The 22,232-nt window shown below is 42.8% G+C and overlaps 2 protein-coding genes across 14 annotated transcripts in view; both read right to left on the reverse strand.

The window, feature by feature from the left end:
• CCNE2 (cyclin E2) overlaps positions 1–10,172 on the reverse strand; it is a 25,426-nt gene extending 15,254 nt beyond the window's left edge. The window contains exons 1-3 of one of the 7 annotated variants that reach the window (XM_026060105.1): positions 10,089–10,172; positions 2,754–4,415; positions 2,579–2,629 (exon numbers count right to left, since the gene is read on the reverse strand). In XM_026060105.1, the coding sequence (XP_025915890.1) occupies positions 2,579–2,607 (29 nt within the window). In that variant the 5' untranslated portion in view covers positions 2,608–2,629; positions 2,754–4,415; positions 10,089–10,172. Of the gene's footprint in view, positions 1–2,578; positions 2,630–2,753; positions 4,416–9,507; positions 10,049–10,088 lie in introns of those variants that run through there. The other 6 variants (XM_026060107.1, XM_026060106.1, XM_026060111.1 and 3 more) reach the window with 6 other exon arrangements.
• A 74-nt stretch (positions 10,173–10,246) lies between these two features.
• Positions 10,247–22,232, reverse strand: part of TP53INP1 (tumor protein p53 inducible nuclear protein 1) — a 34,144-nt gene continuing 22,158 nt past the window's right edge. Inside the window, exons 1-5 of one of the 7 annotated variants that reach the window (XM_026060113.1) lie at positions 19,622–19,712; positions 19,270–19,519; positions 18,834–19,120; positions 17,946–18,297; positions 10,247–13,791 (exon numbers count right to left, since the gene is read on the reverse strand). In XM_026060113.1, coding sequence (XP_025915898.1) covers positions 13,542–13,791; positions 17,946–18,297; positions 18,834–18,945 — 714 coding nt within the window. In that variant the 5' untranslated portion in view covers positions 18,946–19,120; positions 19,270–19,519; positions 19,622–19,712 and the 3' untranslated portion in view covers positions 10,247–13,541. Of the gene's footprint in view, positions 13,792–16,221; positions 16,256–17,945; positions 18,298–18,833; positions 19,121–19,269; positions 19,520–19,621; positions 19,713–21,253; positions 21,350–22,232 lie in introns of those variants that run through there. The other 6 variants (XM_026060118.1, XM_026060116.1, XM_026060114.1 and 3 more) reach the window with 6 other exon arrangements.

A 22,232-nucleotide genomic window follows, 5' to 3' on the forward strand; every position in this document is an offset into this window, starting at 1 on the left:
GAATGTAAACAGAGCGCGGCGGCCGCGCGCGCCTTGCGCAGCCCCGCCCCGCCCCGCCCGCCAGCGCCGAGCGCGTTCGTGGGGGGGGGGGGGCCTCGGTCCCCCTGCGCTGCCCCAGGGGCAGCCCCACCTGGCGGCGGGAGCGGCTCAGCCCGCTGCCCCCCATGGCACCCCATTTCTGTGTAGGATCGGCCGGGTGCCCCACCACTGGCACCCCCTTCCTGTGCGGGATCAGCCCGCTGCCCCCACAGGCACCACAGTGCTGTGGGGCCAGTCTGCCACCCCCCACCTCCCAGCTCCCTGTGGGGCCAGGCCTGCCCACTGCCCCCCACTGACACTCCCTTTCTGGGTGAGATCCCATCGGCCCACTGACACCCCATTGCCATGTGGGATCAGCTTGTGGCCTCCCCACAGACACCCCCTTTCCCTGTGGGATCGGCCCACTGCCCCCCAAAGACATCCCATTGCTGTGGGGCCAGTCCTTGTCCACACACCCCCACACTGCGGCAGGTTTTGCCCCCACCCGAGGCCCCCCCACACACCCTGAGTCCCCAGTGCCACCGCGGGGGGAGCAGCCACCAGCTCTGCTCCCAGGCCTCCCCGATGCACCACCCCTCTCCCAAGTTTTGCCGTGTGTTTAACCGCAGAGGCATCGCGCCCGCTAGGAAAGGGATGCCCCCAGGCGCGAGGCCAGTGGTCTCCCGCCACACTCCCTCGGGGCCCTGCGGCCCCGGCAGGGGTGCCCGGTGTGGGGGCACCACAGCCATGGGGCAGCGCCTCGGCCCCCCGGCGCCCCCCGCCCCCAGGAGACCGTACCCAAGGGCCAAGTCTCCCCTCCGTGCYGGGGACTCCTCTACATCACAACACTGCTGGAAGGTGGTTTTCCTTTTTCTGTTGGTTTGTTAAATGCTACAGGCTTGACACGGCCCAAAAGCGTGGAGCGGGCATGGCAGGGCGAGCAAGGGCCCCTGCAGCACGACAGCACCCGGTGTTTTCAGAGCACCATCAAATACATCCTGCCCCGACACCGTCGCTTGCCTTCCTCCTCCCCTTCAGCACCACAGACCCCTTCACACACAGCTCTCATCCCTTTGAAATCGCTCAAAAATACAGTGGACGAGTCCAGCAGGGACAGTCCCTGCCTGGGTTAAGAGCCAATTCTGTTAGGAACCAACAATTACGTATAAACGGCTTGTTTAACTCTTGTCTAGTCCTTGCTTACCAAAACAACATCTTTCCTCCCCAGTACCCTCAGCGAAGGGTGTGCATGGAGGCCAGGCCTCCAGCTGGGGGCTGCGCGCAGCCACTTTGCTGATGGGAAGCGACTGGTGCCGCCTCGCTCCTCGCCACGAGGAACGTGAACGAAACACACGGTCCCACCAGCCCTGCGAGAAGATACAGCTGCCTCCAAGTGCATCTACCTCATCGACACTGGCCTCACTTCCGCTTTTTCTTTTCCCCAGTGTAATACTATTAAGCAGTAAACAGTTTTCACCTTCATACATTAAAATACAAATTACTAGTCATGATAGCCACATTTTGGCGCTCACCTTCTCATAGCTTTGACATTTTAAAAGAAAGAAAGAAAACAAAAAACCCACACAACACACTCCACCAAAGGCAAAGATGTTACAACAGGGTCACTAACGGTGGCTCAACAGATCACAGGTTTTGGGCTGTAAGGGCCATGTCTCAATTGCAGGTGCTTATAGCACCTAACAGAGTGGGCACCTTGATTTCTGCCAACTTCAAGCAAAGCACCATGCATGACAATAGCTTAAGCTGGATGTTGCTGGCATCCAGTCTCCTCAGCTCTGCAAAATGCCTATTTTCTAGTCCTCACCACAAAGAAAGTCTTCTAGTTGTGAATCAAAGGGAAAGAAAAACACAGAGTATCCTCTGCTCATGCCTACTGGCATTTGGAAACAATCTTTGTGAACTCTCTATATTGCACCAGTTCATCTCAAGAAATGTAATTCCTTGTCACAATCCATAACTTCCTTTATTATTTATAGAAGAATTCAGTCCTTGTGATTTCTGCACTAACTGCGGGAAAGGGTTAAATTTACCTATGCAAAAATACACTGCAGTATTCATAGTGTGTATTAATAACTATCATGTTCTACCTGTCCACTATAGACAGCCAGTCCAGGTTTTATACATCTTGTCTACAGTCAACTTTTAAAATATCTGTATCAACTAGCAGTTATCAGCTAAGAAGAGCTAACATCAGCCACAAGGGGAAGAAAACTAATTAAAGTAAAATGAGCACTCAGGTTCATTGCACTTAACACCACCYATTTTCACGATGCCTAAAGCAGACCCAGCTTCCAGCAAGCAGTTCTGCTGCTTGATCTCCACTGAGCTCCAAAAATAAGATATGAACTGTCATCTAGAAGCACATTTCTCACTGCACCAACTGTAGAGGGAATGTAGTCTTCTAAGATTTGGGTGAATCTTGACCAAAAAAAAAGAAAAAAACAAAACMCCCCCCCCCCCCCCCAAAAAAAAAAACCACCACCACAAAAAACCAAACAGCCCCTCATGGATGTTAAATCAAGTCTTCCTCCCAGCCAACCTCAAATCAGCAAAGCAATTTTGGTACATCAGGAATAAGTTCTGTGGCACACTGTGAAAGGAAATTTCAGAAATACTGTGAAATGAGCATTATTTTTAAATTGAATGGATTAGATTTACTGGGAATTGGTCACAGTAAAAAGATTAAAATGACTATGCTGCTCATTTTTGCACACCTTTTGCTGTGAGCTGCTGTAGGCTGTGCGCCACAGAATTTGTGGTTTTGCTTCAGGAGTGGAAAATGCACCAGACCCTGTAAGTATTCTTGGCACTGTCAGCAGTTTCTCCCATAAATATTGGTCAGCAGCAGAGAAAAAAACAGAAGTTAACATGCAATAAAATCATACTGTAGACAATGAAATTATAGTTTTAATGCAAGCTAACGTGCTGACCTTTTGGTACGGCAATAAAGCTGAGGTGACTTAGTCTATACTAGGACATTTCCAAATCAGTTGACATGCTATATCCTCTTTCATTGTGCAGATGCCTCCTTAGGGGGGCTGGGTTTAAAAGAGAGAAGGATTTTTAGACTGCTTGAAATACACTCCATTTACTAAATAGCATCTGTGCTGGGATCCTGTAAATCCTTTTAGATTAGTCTAGGGCTTTTCAAGCTTTTCAAATCATCACTTTCAGAATTTTTCTATTAGAGGTGTGAACCRCATTGGAAAGGTGGGGAAAGCAGGGCCTTTCTCACAAGTTTACACAGCTGAAGTTGCTTTTCTTGGTTATCTTTTACAGACCTCTTGGCCTACAGCCTACTRGAGACGTATAAAGCACAGACTGAAAACCCTGTAGATTAATCCAGTTTCTAAGTGTGCTTAATACTGCTCTTCTCCCAGAGCTCCTGAATCCACCTGACAGTTTCCAAAGAAGGGAGCAGTATTTCATTATAAACAGAGCTCACTTGGTCATCTGGACACACCTCCACTACGATTATGATCAAAGCACAAGTTTACACAGGATATTGGGCCCGTATTCCCATTTTGTTGCAGTAAATATTTTAATGTGGTCATTTGTTCGGGCTGCTATACTTTGTCTTTCAGTCACATCTGGGTTGTCAATGCTTTGGAAAGGAGAGAGTGTCCATATTACAGTTATTAATAACCCATTAGTTAGAAGCAAAATATAACAAGGAGCAAGCCTTTTAGTTATAAGCATATTATTATGTCTTTCTAAGGTCAACACCAGCAACAGAGAGCATAGACAATAACCAGTTATTTACAATCAGCCTATATGACAATCAGATCAGCTTAACGCAATCAGTGGTAACAATTTTTGTTACAGAAGATGCAACTCAAGAAAAAGTCAAGAAAAAATTAGCAGTTCCCTTACAATTTGTAGGGTCAGATCTATAACAGTATAACACAATATAATGCTGTATTTCCTTTGTGATTTGATGTCAATGCACATTTTTAAAGGTATAGGGGGGAGCAAAAAGAGTCAGAGTTACCAACCTCTTAAACCTGCATTTAGAAGTAGATGACATCACTTACCAGCAGTCATAAACCAAACTTACAGACCATGTTCTTCTGGTTCTTGTTAGCAGCCTCTTTCTTTCTTCTTGAGATGATGCATCTTTCTCAGCAGTAAGAAGCTTGGAATAAACACAAAGTGGAATCAAACCAGTTACCTTTTCCTTAAAGGCAGTCTATCTGTATCCTATCAGAGGCTCATATTTTGTGTATCTGAACACTTGAACCCCCACTTTCAACACACATAGAGAGAAACATCCTTGAAATACAACCTTTTTTATATTCAGCAGTTGATCTCCTGACCAACTCTCTGCCGCGCTCAGACCCCTATAAGGACACCATCACTGCATCAAGAAGCAGCACCTGTAACAAATAGCCAAGTGTTAAGTCTGTCTCCACCTACCATGCATTGGATTACCTACTTGCAGCTAAAGAAAATAGCAAGACCCACTTTCCTTATGTTTTCCAAAATAGCTTCACTGCTGGGCTGTAAATGTGACACATTTTGAACCAGAAGATAGTTGTAAGTGGGGGAAAAGAAGGAATCTCAGGCCACAGAAAAGAGCCAGGTAGAATACAGATAAGATAACAGTACAGTGCTTTCTTTACCAAAAGCTCATCCTCACCATGCCCTTCATGCCCCAGGGTGGGCAGCACATTAGCAACCCCCCCTCCCCTGCTACTGGCAGAAGTGGGCAGCTTGCTGCAGCAGCAGCAAGCCCTCTTCCCCCCAGGCCAGCCCCTGGCCTGRGGGCAGAGGCGGTCCTCATTCAGACTGACTCACATCACCTGGTCACACCTGTGGCCAGGGCCCTTAGCTCAAGGCTTTCCATCCCCAGCATGCACAGTGAAGAGCATCTGCTGTTGATGCTCCAGTATCCAAGCACTGCAGCAAAAACCCTTTTGATGCCCAGGGAACAAGAGATCACTTATGATTCTCTATATTGCTGATCGTAGATCTCTCAAAGGGAAAGATGATTTGCAGTGGATAACACCCCATGATAAACTGCCTACCATCAGTAGATATTTGGTAATGATGAACCTATCAACTCAGCTGTTTGCTGGTTTCGCACAAGTCACAGAAGCCAAATTCCTCTCTCTCCTCATTTAATACCAGACTTGTCCATCTCCTCTTCCTCCATCTCACACCACAGAACAGCTACACTCTGCCAAGTAGCTTGTTCTGCCAGCTGTCTTCGGTTGACGCTTTCCCCCTACACTTGGCATAGGGACACGAGTATGGGCAGGAGGAAACTGCAGATGAGATCTCAGGTTTTGCAGGTGAGATGCCAATTAAGTAACTAATCATGGGTTTGTTTACATGGGCCCTGAGAGGGTGCATATAAACTGAAGAAATGCACCCTCTCTTCTCCCTCTTTGTTCCCATGGGCTGTCTGATAAAGTTTCAGTTTTGACACCTGAAATTTCAATTTTGAAGCAATGCTTTCACTTCACAGCTGAGAACCCATGGCCACTATCAGCTGGGCTCAGCAGCAGTATTTCAACTACAGCTGAAATTCACTGCTGGGTGTACCCAAGGGGGTACCTCTGCCTATATCAGTCCTCCCTTTCTTAGTCATGATCTCAGCTTCCCTCTTCCCTTAGCAAAAATTGATAGTCAATAGCCGTTACCCACATGCCCCAAATGATCATGGGACCCCCCATTCCCCGCTCTCTGTCTCTGTTAATTTTCTGTGGTGCCCCATTTCAGGGAATATAGGATTATTTTTTGTGCATAATGATATTTTTTATTATACCACCTGACAGGTCAGCTTTTGCTTTGTACATAGCAACATGAAGGCTGCACTTCAGAAGGAAGTGTAAGTTTATGGCACAGTTCATGTTTGTGAGTTGAGATCTGAAGTCTGCTCCTGGCCTCTTGCCTGTTTTTGTTACTCTTATCTATTTTTTGCTATTACTTTTTTCCTTTGCTCCCCCATGAAATTACAATATAGCTATCTGACTCACTAAGGTGTTTGAGGGTTCAGCTATCTGCATACAAAACTTTGGAACAAGTCAAGAGATTCATTTGTGACGTATTAGTTTTACAGCAGTAGCTCCAAGACAGGCAGAGGGCATTTTCATGGAGAAAAAGGCTGGCTGAGAAACAAAACTTCACTACACACCCTGTTAAGCCTCAGCCCAGTCCCGTTTACTCTAAAAAATTGATCTATTGCAACTGCATCATGGGAACAACTGCGCCGTAGCAGCATGAGTCTGTTCTTCTGATGAGTCATTTATGTATGTGTTAAAAAGACCAAAGCCTACATGCATCTGTGTCACTGAATGATGGAGGTGAGAGCATTTTGTGGTTATAAATATGCACCTAAAGAAGCCAGCGAGACAAAGAAAGCAAATACTGAACAGCTTGACAAGGAAACAGAGTGCTTCCAGCACAGGGTTAGGTCTCTGAGAGCAGTAATTAGTATGCTAGCTTCATGAGAGATGCACAAGGATTTATATAAACAGGAAAGTTAGCCTGTGAGGTGAGAATATAAGTTAATACGGTTTTTACTGATACGATTCTTTACATGAACATTTTTGTTTTGCCAAAGTGCTTTAAAAAAAAAGCTTATGTTTTGAAAGGCATCCAACCTAAATTTAAAAAGCTACATTGAGTCTGGAGTCAGCACCAAGAGGAACACAATCAGTACGTTAGCTTATCTGCAGGGATATGATTATACAGGTGTAATTGGTCAAACTTTCTTGTGTAGAAAACGATAGCTCTTAGTATAAACACTGCTTAGATAAGCATACAGATCACATGATTGACATCTGAAAATGAAAGTTGTTACTCAAGTGTTTGCTCTGGGAAGACAGATGTTCTGTTCTTCAAATTCTGATTCAATGTCAGTTAAGCAGATCATTTTCTCTCCCAGTTTGTTCAATTTTAGAATTTGACAACTGCAAGTGACAGAATTGGAATCCTTGAAGTTAACAACATACATGATCAACACAAGTGGAAAAACATAACTATCAGGAATTACAGTCTGGAACCTGCTCTTCATCCTGTCACASATACTGAGGGGAAAAAAAAGCACAYAGAAATCCAGTGATCTACAGGTCTCCCATGGAAAAGATTGACTCAGGAGAAACACATACCTACAGATAATACAAGCTGATATGTGAGAGCAGCCAAAGAAGTAAAGTGGTTTGTTCATACTGGCGCTGCTTCCATTTACATGTGAAGTCAGTCCATGGGAGCAGACAGTCTGCATCAAAGCATGCTGAGAGAGCTGGCTGATGTCCTTGCAAGGCCAGTCTCCATCATCTTCAAAAAGTTATGGAGATCAGGGATCCCTAACAACTGAGGAAAGCAAATGTCACACCCACTTTCAAAAATGGGGAAAAGAACAGTCCAGACAACTAAAGGCCAGTGAGCCTGTTCTTTATGAAGGCGCTTTTTATGTTCAAGTGGAACTTCCTGTGTTTCAGTTTGTGCCCGTTGTGCCTCTTACCCTGTCACTGGGAACCACTGAAAAGAGCCTGGCCTTGTCCTTTGACACCCTCCCTTCAGGTACTTATGCACATTAATAAGATCCCCCCTCAGTCTTGTCTTCTCCAGACTGAACAGTCCCAGCTCTCACAGCAACTTCTTGTATAAGAGATGCTCCAATGCCTTAAACATCTTGGTGGTGCTCACTGGACTCACTCCAGTAGCTCCATGTCTCTCTCATATTGGGGAGCCCAGCTCCGGACCCAGCAGTCCAGATGCAGCCTCACCAGGGCTGAACAGAGGGGAAGAAACATCTCTCAACCTGCTGGCAACATTCTGCCTAATGCAGCCCAGGATGCCATTGGCCTTCTTGGCCACAAGGACACAGTGCTGGCTCATAATCAGCTTGTCCACCGGGAACCCCAGGTCCTTCTCTGCAGAGCTGGGTTGTTCCTCCCCAGGTGCAGGACTTCACTTCCCTTTTTTGAATTTCATGAGACTCCTCTTGGCCTATTTCACCAGAGGGCCTGTCAAGGTCCCTCTGAATGGAAGCACAGCCCTCTGGTATATCAACCATTCCTCCCAAATTTGCATTATCAGCAAACTTGCTGAGGGTGCACTCTGTCATATRATCCAGGTCATTAATGAAGATGTTACACAGTATTGGACACAGTATTTACCACTGGGGCACACTACTAGTGACTGGCCTCCAGCTGTATTTCATGCTGCTGATCAAAAGCCTCTGATAGCAGCAGTTCAGCTGGTTTTCCATCCACCTCAACATCCTTGCAAATTGATGAAAAATGGACTACATAAGCAGGTGTTATGGGAGACAGGGTTGAAAGTCTTGCTAAAGTTAAGGCAAATGACATCCACTGATCTCCCTTTGTCCACCAAGCCAGTCAACTCATCCCCTCTGCAAGTAGTCAGCATGTCTTTACAATCACCTTTTTGACCTTCCTACATTTGGAAATCATTTCCAGGATTATTTGCTCTATCACCTTCCCAGAGATCAGGGTGAAGCTGACTGACCTATAGTTCCCTAGATCCTCCTTCTTGAAGATAGGAGTGACATTTGCTTCCTTCTAGTTCTCAGGAACCTCCCCTGACCACCAAGACATTCCAGTGATAATCAAGAGTGGCCTTACAGTGACATCAGCCAGCTCCTTCAGCAATCACAGATGCATCCCATCAGGTCCTATGGACTAGTATATGTCCAGTTTCTTCCAGTGTTCCCTAACTTGCTCTTCCTCTGCTAAAGTTAAGTCTTCATTGGTCCAGGCTTGAGAATTTCTGAAGGCTGGTCTTACCAGTAAAGACCAAGGCAAAGGCGGCATGGAGTACCTCAGCCTTCTCCATGTCCTTTTTCACCAGATCTCCTGCCCCATTCAGCAGGAGGCCCCCATTTTCACTAGTTTTTCTTTTGCAGTTGATATACCTGTAGAAGCCCCTGTTGCCCTTTTTGTCCCTTGCCAGATTCAGTCCAGGCAGGCTTTGGCTTTCCTAACCCCATCCCTGCACCCTTGAACAGGGTCTGTGCATTCCCTCTAGCTCACCTGTTTCCACCTTTCATGTGCCTCACAGCAGCCTTTAAGTACCAATGAGAGGTTGCCAAGATGGAGACAGATTTTTCAGTGGTGCACACCAGGAGGACAAAAGGCAACGGGGGCGAGTTGAAGCAAGAGAGGTTCAGACCAGAGAAGGAAAAAACTTTCCCCCCTATGACAACGGCCAAGCATTGGAACAGGTTGCCCAAAGGATGTGCAGCTCTAGAGGATGTGAGGTCTAGAAACCTCAAGATCCCTTCCAACCCAAATTATTCTGATTCACAGCCTATGTTGAGGTAAAAGCCCCATCACACTTGAGTTAGATTTTTGTATATGTGGAGGGTAGCTGAGTTCATAGCAACATGTATATATTCAGTTTAATATCTCAGGGAAGACCAAGCCTATGTGGGCAACAGCATCCATCAGTGGCCACAGTGAGCTGTGTAGAACGATCAGGCAGTGTTAGACTCACCATTACTGCTGAGTACACCTGTTACCAATAGGCGCTTGGAGCAAGGTGTCTAGCCTGTGTGGCAGCCAAGGAGACTAACCAGAGGTTTGTAGCAGAGAACATAGTCAAGTTGCCACTCCGATCACTGGTGTGTGACTAGCAGTCATTTCACTCAAGATGAAGACTAGTCAAAGCAGTCACTGGAAGAAAGCTGTATTTTCCACATACCCTTATGAGGAAGTGTCTTTTGTAATTTCATCATTTCCCTTCCATGGCAATTCAATACTAGCTTTTGCTCCCCCCATGCACACTTAAAAGCAGTAATAAATTCTCTGTCCTGTTCATCTACTGCACTTCTGCATGCTAATCAGGAAATGTAGCAGTTGGCAACAGAGAAGAGATTATGGGATAGGTAATGCTCCTTTGAACACGAATTGTCACTTGATCAAGTAATGCAAAATTGATCAAGTAACGCAAAAAAATTCCCAGAGGAATCTACATTTGAAATTGGCAAAGGATAAGCAGAATTCTAATGCTAGTTCTTTGACTCTAATAGGGAAATTAGGTTAAAAAAAGAACAACACACACACAGGTGACAATACCCAAGGAAGAGGTTATTGCAGAATTCCTCCTGTAATGGAGCAGGAATTTTGAAATACAAGTGGACCTTTGCAGTTGAATCTTCCCTTATACCATACCCAAGGTGTGCTCAGACATTCAGAATTTAACATACCTACAATATAAAAGGACAGATTCACAGTTCTTAATAGGCCATTTTTATTGAGAGTTAAGATCATAATGATTCCCCATGGTGTGCATGATGCACCATGAAAACAAAATACAGAAGATCACTTTAGTAAATACACACTGGTTAAGCAATGCTACTTTTTGGCAAAGTGCTGTATTTTGTCATTTTTTCAGCTTGTATTAAACTATTAAGAGCCAGACATTCTTCTGTATCAAAAGGACTGCTACAAACAGAAGTGGCTCTGGAAAGAAGCTGCCGTATATGCATAGTCTGAATGTACAGTATTAATCCTAACTGAAATGTCCCTTTTTAACCTTCAAGTTTGCTGTGTAAAGTTACACCTAGAAGGCACAGTTTTGTTTAAAATGCAAATCTGTCCATTGACCAATACATATGAAAATACAGTTTCAGCAAGATTCATGAGCATCAAATCAGCATCTGAGACAATGCAAGGTCTCCACTTTTACAAGAGAAAAAAACAAACACATCCTAATACAATTCAAAACCATATAAAAAGCCACACAGCTCACTATTAAAACAGAAAACCAGAACAAATCTAATTGCCCAACAGCTCCAGGCACAAAATGGGGCTAGACCAACATAAATATGCAAAACAAATTAACAAAAAGCCATTGATGCAGTACTCTCACACAGTAACACAGTTTCCAATATTATGAACTAAGAAGCACAGCTTTGTGCAACAAAACAGTTTATATCCTGAAAGATATAGGCTTTCATCACCAGAAAGTTATCTAGTAATGTAGTATAAAAAGATCAGTATCTCCCAGTTCTAGGAGCAGTCTAAAGTTGCATTTACTTGCCTACTTAAAAAAAACCAACCAACCAAAACACACACAGACCAAGACTCTCATTCTAATACCTGGGAGCCTTATACTCTCAACTCCATCCCTCCATTAAAAGTTAAAGGATTACTTACTCCTTCCAACACAGGGAGGTGGAGATTCCATCTTCCTTCATTTAACTTTAAGAAAATTAAAGCTGAAGGAAAGTAGTTACTTATATACAAAGAAAAATAAAACAGGAAAGTAAGGAATTTTCCTGAGCTAGAAAGTTGGCAGTGAGGAGAAGGAAATATAAATTGGACAAAAAGTCGGAGTGATAAAGGTAGATAATCTGAGGCAAGTAAAAGTATTCGTGTCAGTGAATGGATGAGGGACTGGTGAAACTACAGCTATTTGCAGACAAATAAGCCAGAGTATTTGGACCACAGAAGAACTGCTGTATGAACATAGGTATGCACTGTTGAAGAGAATATTAACAAAACCCCTATTTTGGAAACTCAGTATAACCAGTTTTGTTTTCTGTCACTGTCCACATATGAGTCTGCATTCAACATGTCTTAAAAAAAAAARAGAGAGAGGGAGAGACTACTGTAGCCAGGAAAGCACCACTTGATCTTACACATCTATTTGTCAACATCCATTTGCAACAATCTTATCCAAACCCAGGAAGGCAGTACATCTGCAGTGAAACTAAGGTTGTAAGTGCTATTTTCTGTACACTAAGTATGCACCACAATGGTTCCAGGTGCAGCATGTGCAAAACTAACTACATGAACTACATTCAGATTGCTGGGCTTTTGCTCCAGTGAAATTAACACATTTGGCCAAATTTTGAGAAACATATCATAGGTCTAGAATAATTCACATTAGTGATCTTACCTAATTTCGAAGGCTTCCCACCTGACTCCTTATACCAGCTTCGGTATAAGAACCACCGGAAGACATGGTTGAATGTAATGTTAATACTTTAACACTCTAGGAACTAAATGCAGGAAAACAGTAAGTCATATGTTAAGCACTGAGAAAGGGAAATGGAGCAAACATTTTCCCCCTTTCTTCTGTGACTATCTTTCTGCTTCCTCCCCTCTGTAACCATTTAATCTAGTTCCCAGACTGATCTATCAGGGCTCAGTATATCATGTGGCTGCTTTGTAATATATGCACTCTTTGTTAACCACTAAAACTAACTTTTGAGCATCTGCCTACTTCAAGCAAAGAAGATCTTGCACAGTGTTAAGAAAAATATTTGATAGTTTTTTGAATGGCTCTTCTTTCCTATTGGCCTACAGAATTTATGTCCAGTTCCCCCCCTGCCACCCCAAAATGCCTGAGATTGAATAGGAAAGCAACCACTGCTGATATACCTGAGGTTTTTATACATCTTGCTGTTACTCCATTAGTCCCCTAAGGCTGTTTTTCAGCATGCTTTTCCCTGCCACAAACTGCCCTTTATTTCCAGTAACTGTTAACTCAGATTTCATTGTTTTAGCTAGGACAGAATTAGGAGAACTTTTGATAAAGTCTTTCTTCTAGCGATTTTTGAGCTACTCTCAACCTATAAATACCTAACAGCAATTAGCAGCTCAGAAGTAGCCATCCACCAGCTTAACTTAAAAGAGTGGTCAGCTACCAATGGGATTAAAAGAACAACTGATCCATCCCTTTTTTCCTTAACTGGACTAGAGATTAAACACAACAGGTTAGTTTTCTGTTTTTTAAACCTTCTTCAAAGATAGAGGAGAGGGGAAAAATAGAGAGAGGCATTACAGAGGGGAAAAAAGCACTTGAACTGTACTAGATAAAATACAGTTTGGCTCTGGATTATGCATCTACACTTAACCCATAGGTCTACTTTTCCTTTCATTGCACCTTGAGGTACTACACCTGTAACACCAGAGTCATGTTGTACTGCAGAAATATTGGGGGACATTTAACCCTTTTCTGATACCCATATAAAGTATCCAACACACCTACTGACTCCACTCTCAACACAAGTAGGTACTAGGCAATGTAGATTAGATGTCCTTCTTGTAACAGTTCAGCATAGCTATGTAATATCCATTGGCAGCTATAGTATTTTCTTGTTAGAGTGTAATCATATATGCTGAATACAAATATACAAGCTGTCAAGTACTGGTCATTAAAGCATATGGCTAACCTCAAATTTTCTAACTCCGTTTGATTAATACAAAATGTAACTGATTTTTCCATCTGTTAAAAGCTTCTTTAAAATGCCAACTAAAAACCCATCTATACATCATAGTTTATAAAAACATCACACAAACTATTGTACTGATAGGCTTCCAAGACATTGATATTTAACATCACCATTTAGGACTTACAGAAAGATGTTTAGAGATGTATGTGTTGTTTCAAATAAGTGTAACGCTAGTTATGATTGTTTGAGGAACTGATGATCAGCTTCAGATTGACCACACTTATCTATGCATGAAAACAAGAGCAACCTAAAAAAAAATTAAAACAGATTAAAACCACAAGAGCCATCAGTAATTGAACTGACGCTGGCAAGGCTGGTGAACAAACAGTCCATTGTGCTTGATTTGCCGCGAGTGGCAATCCCTGGTAAGATTTTGGCGACGGAGACCATTTCTGTTGAGATAGTGTCTTTCATTATGTTCTTTTATCCAGTGGGTAGGACGAAAGCTCTTGCTTTTTTCCAGAAAACTTGAACAAGTAGCAAGAGCTGCAACATAGCAGTGAACATGCTGTCCCATTTCATTTCGGGCCTCCATTCTAAAATGTAACAAGCACATATCAGTCACTATTTTTTGAAAAAGAAATTAAAGTTATAAAGAGGGCATGAGAATATTAATGTTGACATCCAGCATTTCAAAAGGGCACCTGCATGCTACTACACTGGACAAAGATTTGGGCTGAAGTTAAGCCAAATCAATTTGGAAAAACCATGTTGATAAGCAATGTCTACTTTTGCTAACTCACTTTTTCCTGTTAAAGGCAACACAATAGGCCTTGGACATCTAGTGTATTATTCTATTGTGCCCTTCCATCTCCCACCCCCCCAGCCCCAAAATGCAACAGGCACCAGAAGTCAGAGGTGATGTGTGTCACACTGACTTTTAGAAGACTTAGATTTATTCACTAGGCAAAGTTCGGCTTAAAAAAAAAAAAAAATCAACTTGACATGAGTTATTCAGACTGAAAACAGGAAGTGCACTAGTGAAGATGTTTGTTTGGATTGGTAGCCATGCAAGTAAATCCAAATGACATTCATACACAGGAATGGGAAAGATGGACCAGTTGTGACACCCTGGAAATAACTTAAAAGGATCTTTCCTCAACCAGACCTCTTGATTTCATGAGCAAAGAGTCAGCAGTTTTGGCAAATCCCTACTCCATCATGCACTAGTTAAACAAAACAGCAGCCTATGCAAGCAGGGACTGACATGTTGAAAAAGGACTTCCTACTTCACAGAACAATCACTGGTGTTTCCTGAAGCTTCCAAAGTGAAGATAAAAATAGCTTGGCAGATTTAAAAATAATGCAAATCCCAAGTCCGAGTGCCACATGAGACCAGTGGCACAGCAGTTGATTTCTTCCTCCCTCCCCTAGGGGCTGACTACTAGCCTGCAACTCTGATGCCAAGGAAGGATGGCTGCAAGACCTAGGCRCTTGCTCAAGCATGAGCAAGAGGTCTCTTGGGAAGTCTGTTTTTCAGTACTAGCATGCCTCTAACAAAGGACAGCAGCCTCTGACTGGTTTAATTTGCATTTAATGTATAGAGTCTCTGTGGACTCTTGGAAAGTCTATGATAAGAGCCTGGTCTGCCATGGCCCAGTATGCCTTCTCAGTCTTGCTCCCAGGAGGGAGGGGCTGGGGGGGACACATATGTGACTGGCACAGGAGTGAGCTCCTTCACCCCCCTCTGCTCCACACTGTAGGAAATACTCCGTCAGCAAGATATCTTGCCCCCTCCCCTCTTTTTTTTTTTAATATCAAAATCCACTTGCTTTTATTGCCCTGAGTAGTTTCATTTGAAAGGACTGGAGTGTACAGAATCAAGAATAGCCATGCATGACATGCTAGTTTTCCTGTTCATTCAGACAGTGTCTTAGACTTAGCACTGGAAATACGAAGCAAGAAACAAATGTGAACAAGTTAACCCAAATGAATTTGCAGTAATTTGCATAGAAAAACTGCTTACAAACTACAACAGTTTAGCTTACATACAGGTCTCTACAAATATGGAGCTCCTGTTTTCTAAACTTGGTGATTCCTTAACATGCTCAACAGTGCTGGAGCTGGAACTCCAAATGAAACATCACTAAGGAAAGCTGCAAGGAGCTAGGACGCCACAAGACATCTTGCTGTTAGAATGTGTATTTCCTGAGCATGCCTTCACTTCATATCATTAAGCTCATGAAGACCATCAGCTGCTAATACACAGTGCTGTGGTTTATTATGGAAAAATATGGCTAACTTAAAGGAGGGGGGAAGTTTATGCAACATCCTTTTGATTTGAAAATGAATTAACAAGGAGCAAATAGAGACTTCTTCCAAAGAAGAAGGAAAGAAGATTCAAAAACACTGATCCAGGATATTTCAACTTTTTCCTTTTACTATCAAGTACTCATCCAGCACTTGTTTGTAAACCAATACTTTTTACTTGCCACTTTAAAAAGAGTGAAGCTGGAATAGCAGAGCTGGTTTAAGTTAGCTAGAAGGCCATGGACTCTTCTGAAACACGGCATTCTGGTATCTTAGTTGTTGCTTTTGGTGGTCTGGCACTAGTGAATCCCAGGTACTAGGAGAACAGGGCTGATTAGACCCAGACCCTCTAAAAAGACATTTTGACCACACTGATAGAGACTAAAGCCATACTGTTGCTATATACATTTTCTGACATGCCCCCAGCATCTATTTTGCTAAAAAGCAGAAGTGTCCTGCTAACTGCACTATATGGACAGACCTCACAAGAAAAATTAAAGGATTCAGATCTCTCAATTAATCTTTAAGTAGTTTTTCTGCACTTAGCATTTTTGGCTTGTTAAAGCAGATGTAGTTAGGCTTGATCGAGTAACATAATTTGGCACAAAGGTTAGTCCTAAAACCAGTATTGTTTTGGCATAGAAGGCTCTAAAGGAAGCAGTGTTGCTAGCAGACTGATCAAACAAGAAGCACTGTCCCAAAACAGTAGTACTTACTGTGCCAGTGTGCCTTAAGCAGCTTTTCTTGGCCCTACAATGTTAAATGGCCAACCATTAAACCACTAGAGATTTCAAAACAGCTTTTGAAACTTAACGCATTATCAGTGTCATTGATTTCCTCAGTTTCTGTACTTTATCTCAGCTTTAGACTTAAAATTATGCCCACTTTTGTCACCCAAAACAATTCTCATACACAGAAGGCTTGATCCCCGATGAAGCAACACCACCACTAAATTCAGCGTGAAGACACTTAACCACACACCAGTTCAGTGTCRCACCTCTAGCTTCCCAACATACACAAGTAGCTTAACTGCACTGCTTAACATAATACAAGATTAGTCTCTAGAATAATTTATACCAGCATCCCTAGTTCACAAGTCACTAGGGAAAGTCAGTAAATGACTTTGCTTGTTACTATCCACTGGAGATTAATGGTGTAGATAAACTGGCCTATCTTTGGACTAGACTGTGCCATGCCTAACAGCCTATAATTGTTTTGCAGATTCCTCCAGACCCTCATTTTTAGAGGTGCTGTGTACTCAAAGCTTCCATCCGATTTAAGTTAATCTGGATCCTTGATGCTTAACACTGCAAACTGCCCTTCCCAAGTAATCAGATCCTTAATCTTAGAGGACAGGAAATTTGTATCAGCACTATGCTTCAGTATTATACAGCAGTGTATGTCTTCTCACAACAAAAAACCCCACCCATTTCTTTGAACTAGCAGCTTTAAATATAGCTAGGAGCTGACTGGAGAAGTCCATGGGTAGGGAACAACTTCAGTCCCTGGAACAACTTCACCACTACACTGTCACCACTTTCTGTATGACAAAGCTCACTATACTATGACTTTTTACTTATTGTTTCTAAGGGTAAGCACCAGAGGGAGATAAAGTCAGTCAACCTTTGTTACTCATCAAGATTCACAAACATTTGAATATGTGGGCAAGGGTGGAGTCTTGATGGTAAAAAAAATATTGTATTTACACATACATGTATACTATGTTTGTATAAAGGTATACACCTTTATACACTCAAAGCACTGAGTCAAACTGAGTCTGCAGTCATTCTGTACAACTGGCTCTTTAGGACCCAAAACCTAGCAGTATAACTTTTGACCTCACTAAAAGTAGAAGTTTACAAAGTCAATTTTTACCCTGTAAGCAGTAAGTTTTGTGGAATCTTTCAGTTTGGTTTTGTTTCACAAGCCACCCATGTTAAAATTCATCCTGCCCAGACTTATCACTAGATTAGTTTTTGTCCGAGACCCACCCCATCAGAATGGAGAAAGTAATATCTTTCACCTCAAAGTGACTAAAAGGGTACTGACTAATGTTTATTAAAATTAAAAGGTAGCTATGGAGGGGCCAAAGTGCTTTCAAATTTACATTATCAGCTACACAATTTACTGCCACCAGTTTCAACAGGACTGGAGTGAGTTCTGTGAGGGAACAGTTAGGCCCCATAAGTATTCGTTAGTGTCAAAACAGCACATCCAATTGTTTTCTGGCACAGTCATCTTGTGTAACATTTCTCTAAGCAGGCAAGAGGCTCTGACCACCTTACCTCAACTTATGTAGTATTCATGCTTTATTCACTTGCTCTGAAATAAGCTGGAAAATTCAGTATTAAGTTTGAGCTAAACAAGTAGAAACCAGATATTTTTAGTGACAGAACTCCTTGGCAAGTAGTATTTGCTTAGCAAAAGAAATTGGACATACCTGGGACTACCTGGACTGTGAAACTCCTCATTTCCACAGCTAGTCTCATTAAGGCTGTGACAGGTATTATGGACAGCATACACTGACATGCTGGGATGCTCTATCAGGAGGTTCTCCATAGGACTGGTTTCCACTTTTATAGTGGTTAATCCACCTGCAGTAAAACATGGGGGAGGGGTAATAAACCAGCTCTCCTCCATTGGACACGAATCGAACTGGATGAAACAGGATTCATTGGCCTCCGGCAAATGTTCCAAAGGAGCTGGTAAACAAGAGAAGACTGGCGAGCTGTCCACAGCTGATGTTTTGGTGATGTCCGCTTCCTCTGTGGAGGAATTAGTGCAAGTGTCTGCTGGAGGTGGCCATTAGTCAGTTGAGAGGAAGCCATGGACATTGGTGATTGCAGGAGATCGAAAACAACAAGGTCATACGTAGTCAGAAACAGGATACAAAAAACAAAGAAACAGAAATAAACCACTATCAGCATGTACACAAGTTTGGTTTTTTTTTTTTTTTTTTTTTTACACAAGCAAGGGGAGGGGAAAGGGAGTTCCCTGACAGCCTATGTTAGACATGTAAAACAACTGTTATCAGTAAAGCAATACAATTGTGTAATAAGTCAAATATGTTTTATCTGTACAAATGGTTCTGCTGAAGCACAAGTGTGTCAAGTTTATAAGCATGACATCATTTCTCTCATCAGTTTACATAACATGTTTGGTAGGTTTGTTTGGAAAACACTCCACACTCAACATAAACAAAAACAATGTGGATTAAAGTTCCTTATGAGTTACTGGTATCTTTAGATGGAAGTATGACAAATAGAAAGTATGACAAATAGAACTACAGCAGGAAGTAGGCAGAGCTTATATTTGACAGACATCTTACCTATAAAATCAACCAGAATCCATTCGTCATCTTCTTTCTCACTGAACTCGGGCTCCTGGCTGGACAAGCTATCAATCTCTCCCATGAACATGTTATTTAACCTCTGGAACATTACTAAGGCAGGAACAAGACTTTGGTTTGTAGGTCTTTATATCCAAGGTTTAAGGTACAGCTCACACTGTATTAGCAGAGCGGCATAGACTTGACATTAAAGTGCATACATGCTTTATCAGCTTAGGTACAGGACATGCAGAGTCATGACTGGCAAAAAGTTGTTCATGTGAAACCTGCAAAAAGGTGACAGGGTCTTAATGACATAGCAACAGATAACATCCCTATGGAACAAACTGAAGGAAAAACACACACCAGCACACACAAAACACCCCAACAACCTATTATTAGTGCAGTTTGAGGCACCAGAGAAAGTATTTCCTACCAGGAAATGCAGCTTTGCTGGCACTCATCATCCCCTCCCAGCCAGATACCCACAGGAAAAGCCTAGGTCTCCTCATAGAGCCGTCAGCCTTCCTCCTCGATCTTCCTCCCCATGCAAAGGTCTGTTTTGCTCTTGACCCTCATTCTCCTATGTCAGTGGGAGGAGAGGACATTCATACAGAGATGTTGTGTCTACACTGACTGAGGTCCTCCAGACAGACCATTACCCTTGCACTTCTCCCATCTTCCTCCTGAACAGAGAGAAAGACATGAAGAGCAAGTGCATGGACTGAAGCAGCAAACTGCATCTTTCCTGTTGAAACAGCCTCACACCTCAGTCCACACAAACGCACCTCTCCCTAAGACTCCTCTGAAGGCTTCCCATGGTACCCAAGGGAGCATTTCTCCTTCTCCTCTTTCCTTATGACATATGATTCAGGGCCACTACCTACAAGCTAGTAGGAAAGAACATACTGTCTTCAGGTTCAAAGTGCACTGCATAGTTATCAGTGGAATTTTTTTTCCACTGCAAATGTCTAACTAATCATGTAGGGTAATTCTAAATAACTAGAGGAAAAAGTAGCTTCTGTATATTTAATCAAAAGCAACATCAATTTCTCAGTAGTATACTTCCTTAAATGTAGATTTAAGGACAATCACCATGGGCCTGAACTCTATTTACATTTGGGAATTAAGACCAAAAATCCTTTAACTACTAAGAAGTTGAACATTCAGCCTTCTCAGATCACCATACTTGCATTCAAAATATTTATGCATTGAACCAACAAACAGAAGCCATTATATAGCTTTTAAATTACTTATTCAGCTATTTAGGAATGATATTTAGTGATTTAACTACAAATTAATTTCACCATAGTAGTATATGAATTACCCATAGCATGTTTGAAATACTAGAGATTAAATATCCATTTCAATAATTAAATAGGGGAAGGACATTTATGTAAGAGTAAGAATGTCTCGATTCAGACAAAGCAAGACACACTACACTACAGAAAAACATTCAAACATAACCAGCCATTTTTAAAAGATACAATCCACAAAGAATATTATTGAAGTCCATTATACCCTGCTCCATCCTATAATGCTCAGTCCATAGGAAAGGGTCATTTTTGCCTCCTATGTCATCTTAGCCCAGAACACCAGACCCCACCACCTATTTAAGTGCAGCAATGAGCAACTGCTTCCTGCAATGCTGACTCTTACACACAGASATTAATGTAGCTATCTCCTTATTGGAAAGGCACAGGAAGATAGGATTAGAATTCAAAATAGTCTTCACAAGTCAAAAAAGCAATATGAAAAGGTGTAGTGTAACTCAAGAAGTTAGGTACTCTGTAATTCTTAGACAGKAACAATCAGCTGCAAGAAAATACAAGACTAGGAACAATTGGCCCAGCTACAGTTGTGATAAAAGGGTATTACGGATAATGCTTTGAATGCATGTCAACAAATTGTATTGTTGCATAAAAGCCTAAATATCATAACAGGATATATTTTGCAGTCAACACTCTTGTTTGTATTAAGAGCTAACCCTTCTGCTCTGTTTAATACTGCTAAGGCCTCAGCTTGAGTTTGTATCTAGTTTTTAGTACCAAGCTTGAAGTCAAACATCCAGACAGATCTAGAAGCAAGCTACAAGAATGATCAGAAGTCTAAAGCTATATAAGAAGAGATTATAAAAAAATGTAGAAGCTTGACAGAGGGAAGGAGAGAAACAACAGAGTGGAAGAAGAGGCAAACAGGTGTTTATTCCCTTCTTCTACAYCTGCAGTAGGTAGATGTAGCAGCAATGGCTTTTATTCGCAGTTAGGTTCAATTTTCAGTGGTTAGCAGGAAARCCTTTTAACCATAAGAGTTGCTAAGCCTGGGCAGGTTTTCTAAGGAAATGCAAAATTTCCACATAGAGTTGTTACTAAGTACTTAAACCTTTTCAAGAAGGTGCTTAAAATATAGACAGAACTTGCCATTGATAAGGAAACAGGACTCTAAATGACAGCTTGAAGTCTGTAGTTTTCCAGTTACCTTCTGCATCTATCCATAACACTCTTCTGGCACAAAGCCTAGAGGGGAAAAAAAAAGGTTAGATTTTTCTTTATGTTAACTAGCAAGCCACAGTGTAGTTATAGGCTGCACTCACAGCAAAGCATGCTGATCAGTACCAGCTCTTTCCTTGTACTCCCCATTCTACATGCACCTGCGACCTCTTTCCTAGATCTGGACTGGAAGTTCCCTGGGGCAGTGGCTGCCTTTGCTCCAAGTACAGAGCTGAGCAAGATGAGAGATCCCACACTCCTATATTGAGATATAGATGTTATAGCAACATAAAGTAATTAACCTCTACCAAGCAAACATGACAGATCAGTTCCCAGAGGACACAGATACAATATCAATGCTAAACAAACTACAGCTGTTGACCTATAGACATTTCTCTGTAGAAGGGCAGACTAAAAGCAAGTTGTCTCATCCCCCTCCCCCCAAATCTGAATAATTTAGAAACGGGTTTGACATCCTTTCGGAATAGTGCATCTAAACCTGCCATGCTTTCGTGCGATCGCACAAGCCAGATGGAGACCGAGAGGTCAGTAGCACTATTATCAAGGAGCACTGCCAGACTAGACAAGGGARACACAGCTTAAGAGAAAGGTACTTCAATGTACAGGCACTGCCTGAAGCGCTAGGACTGAGGGAGACCCGAAGCAACCCCCCAGCGGCGGCCCCCCCCAGCATTCCTGCAGCGCGGGGTTATCTCCCAACGCCGCCGGTCACCAGCTGCCGCCGCCGAGCAGCCCTTCGGTCACCGCCAGGAGGCTCCAGCGAGCAGCTTTTACCGCCGCTGCCGGGACCGCCGGGCTACGGCGCGGTGCCTCCGAGAGGCGCCGAAGCGAGGCAAGGCGGCAGCGGCCGCGCAGCCCGGCAGAGCCGCGGGGCGCCGGCGGGTGCCGC

This window comes from Apteryx rowi, unplaced genomic scaffold, assembly GCF_003343035.1.
Source record: "Apteryx rowi isolate R43461 unplaced genomic scaffold, aptRow1 scaffold_165, whole genome shotgun sequence".
Classification (NCBI taxonomy): Eukaryota; Metazoa; Chordata; class Aves; order Apterygiformes; family Apterygidae; genus Apteryx; species Apteryx rowi.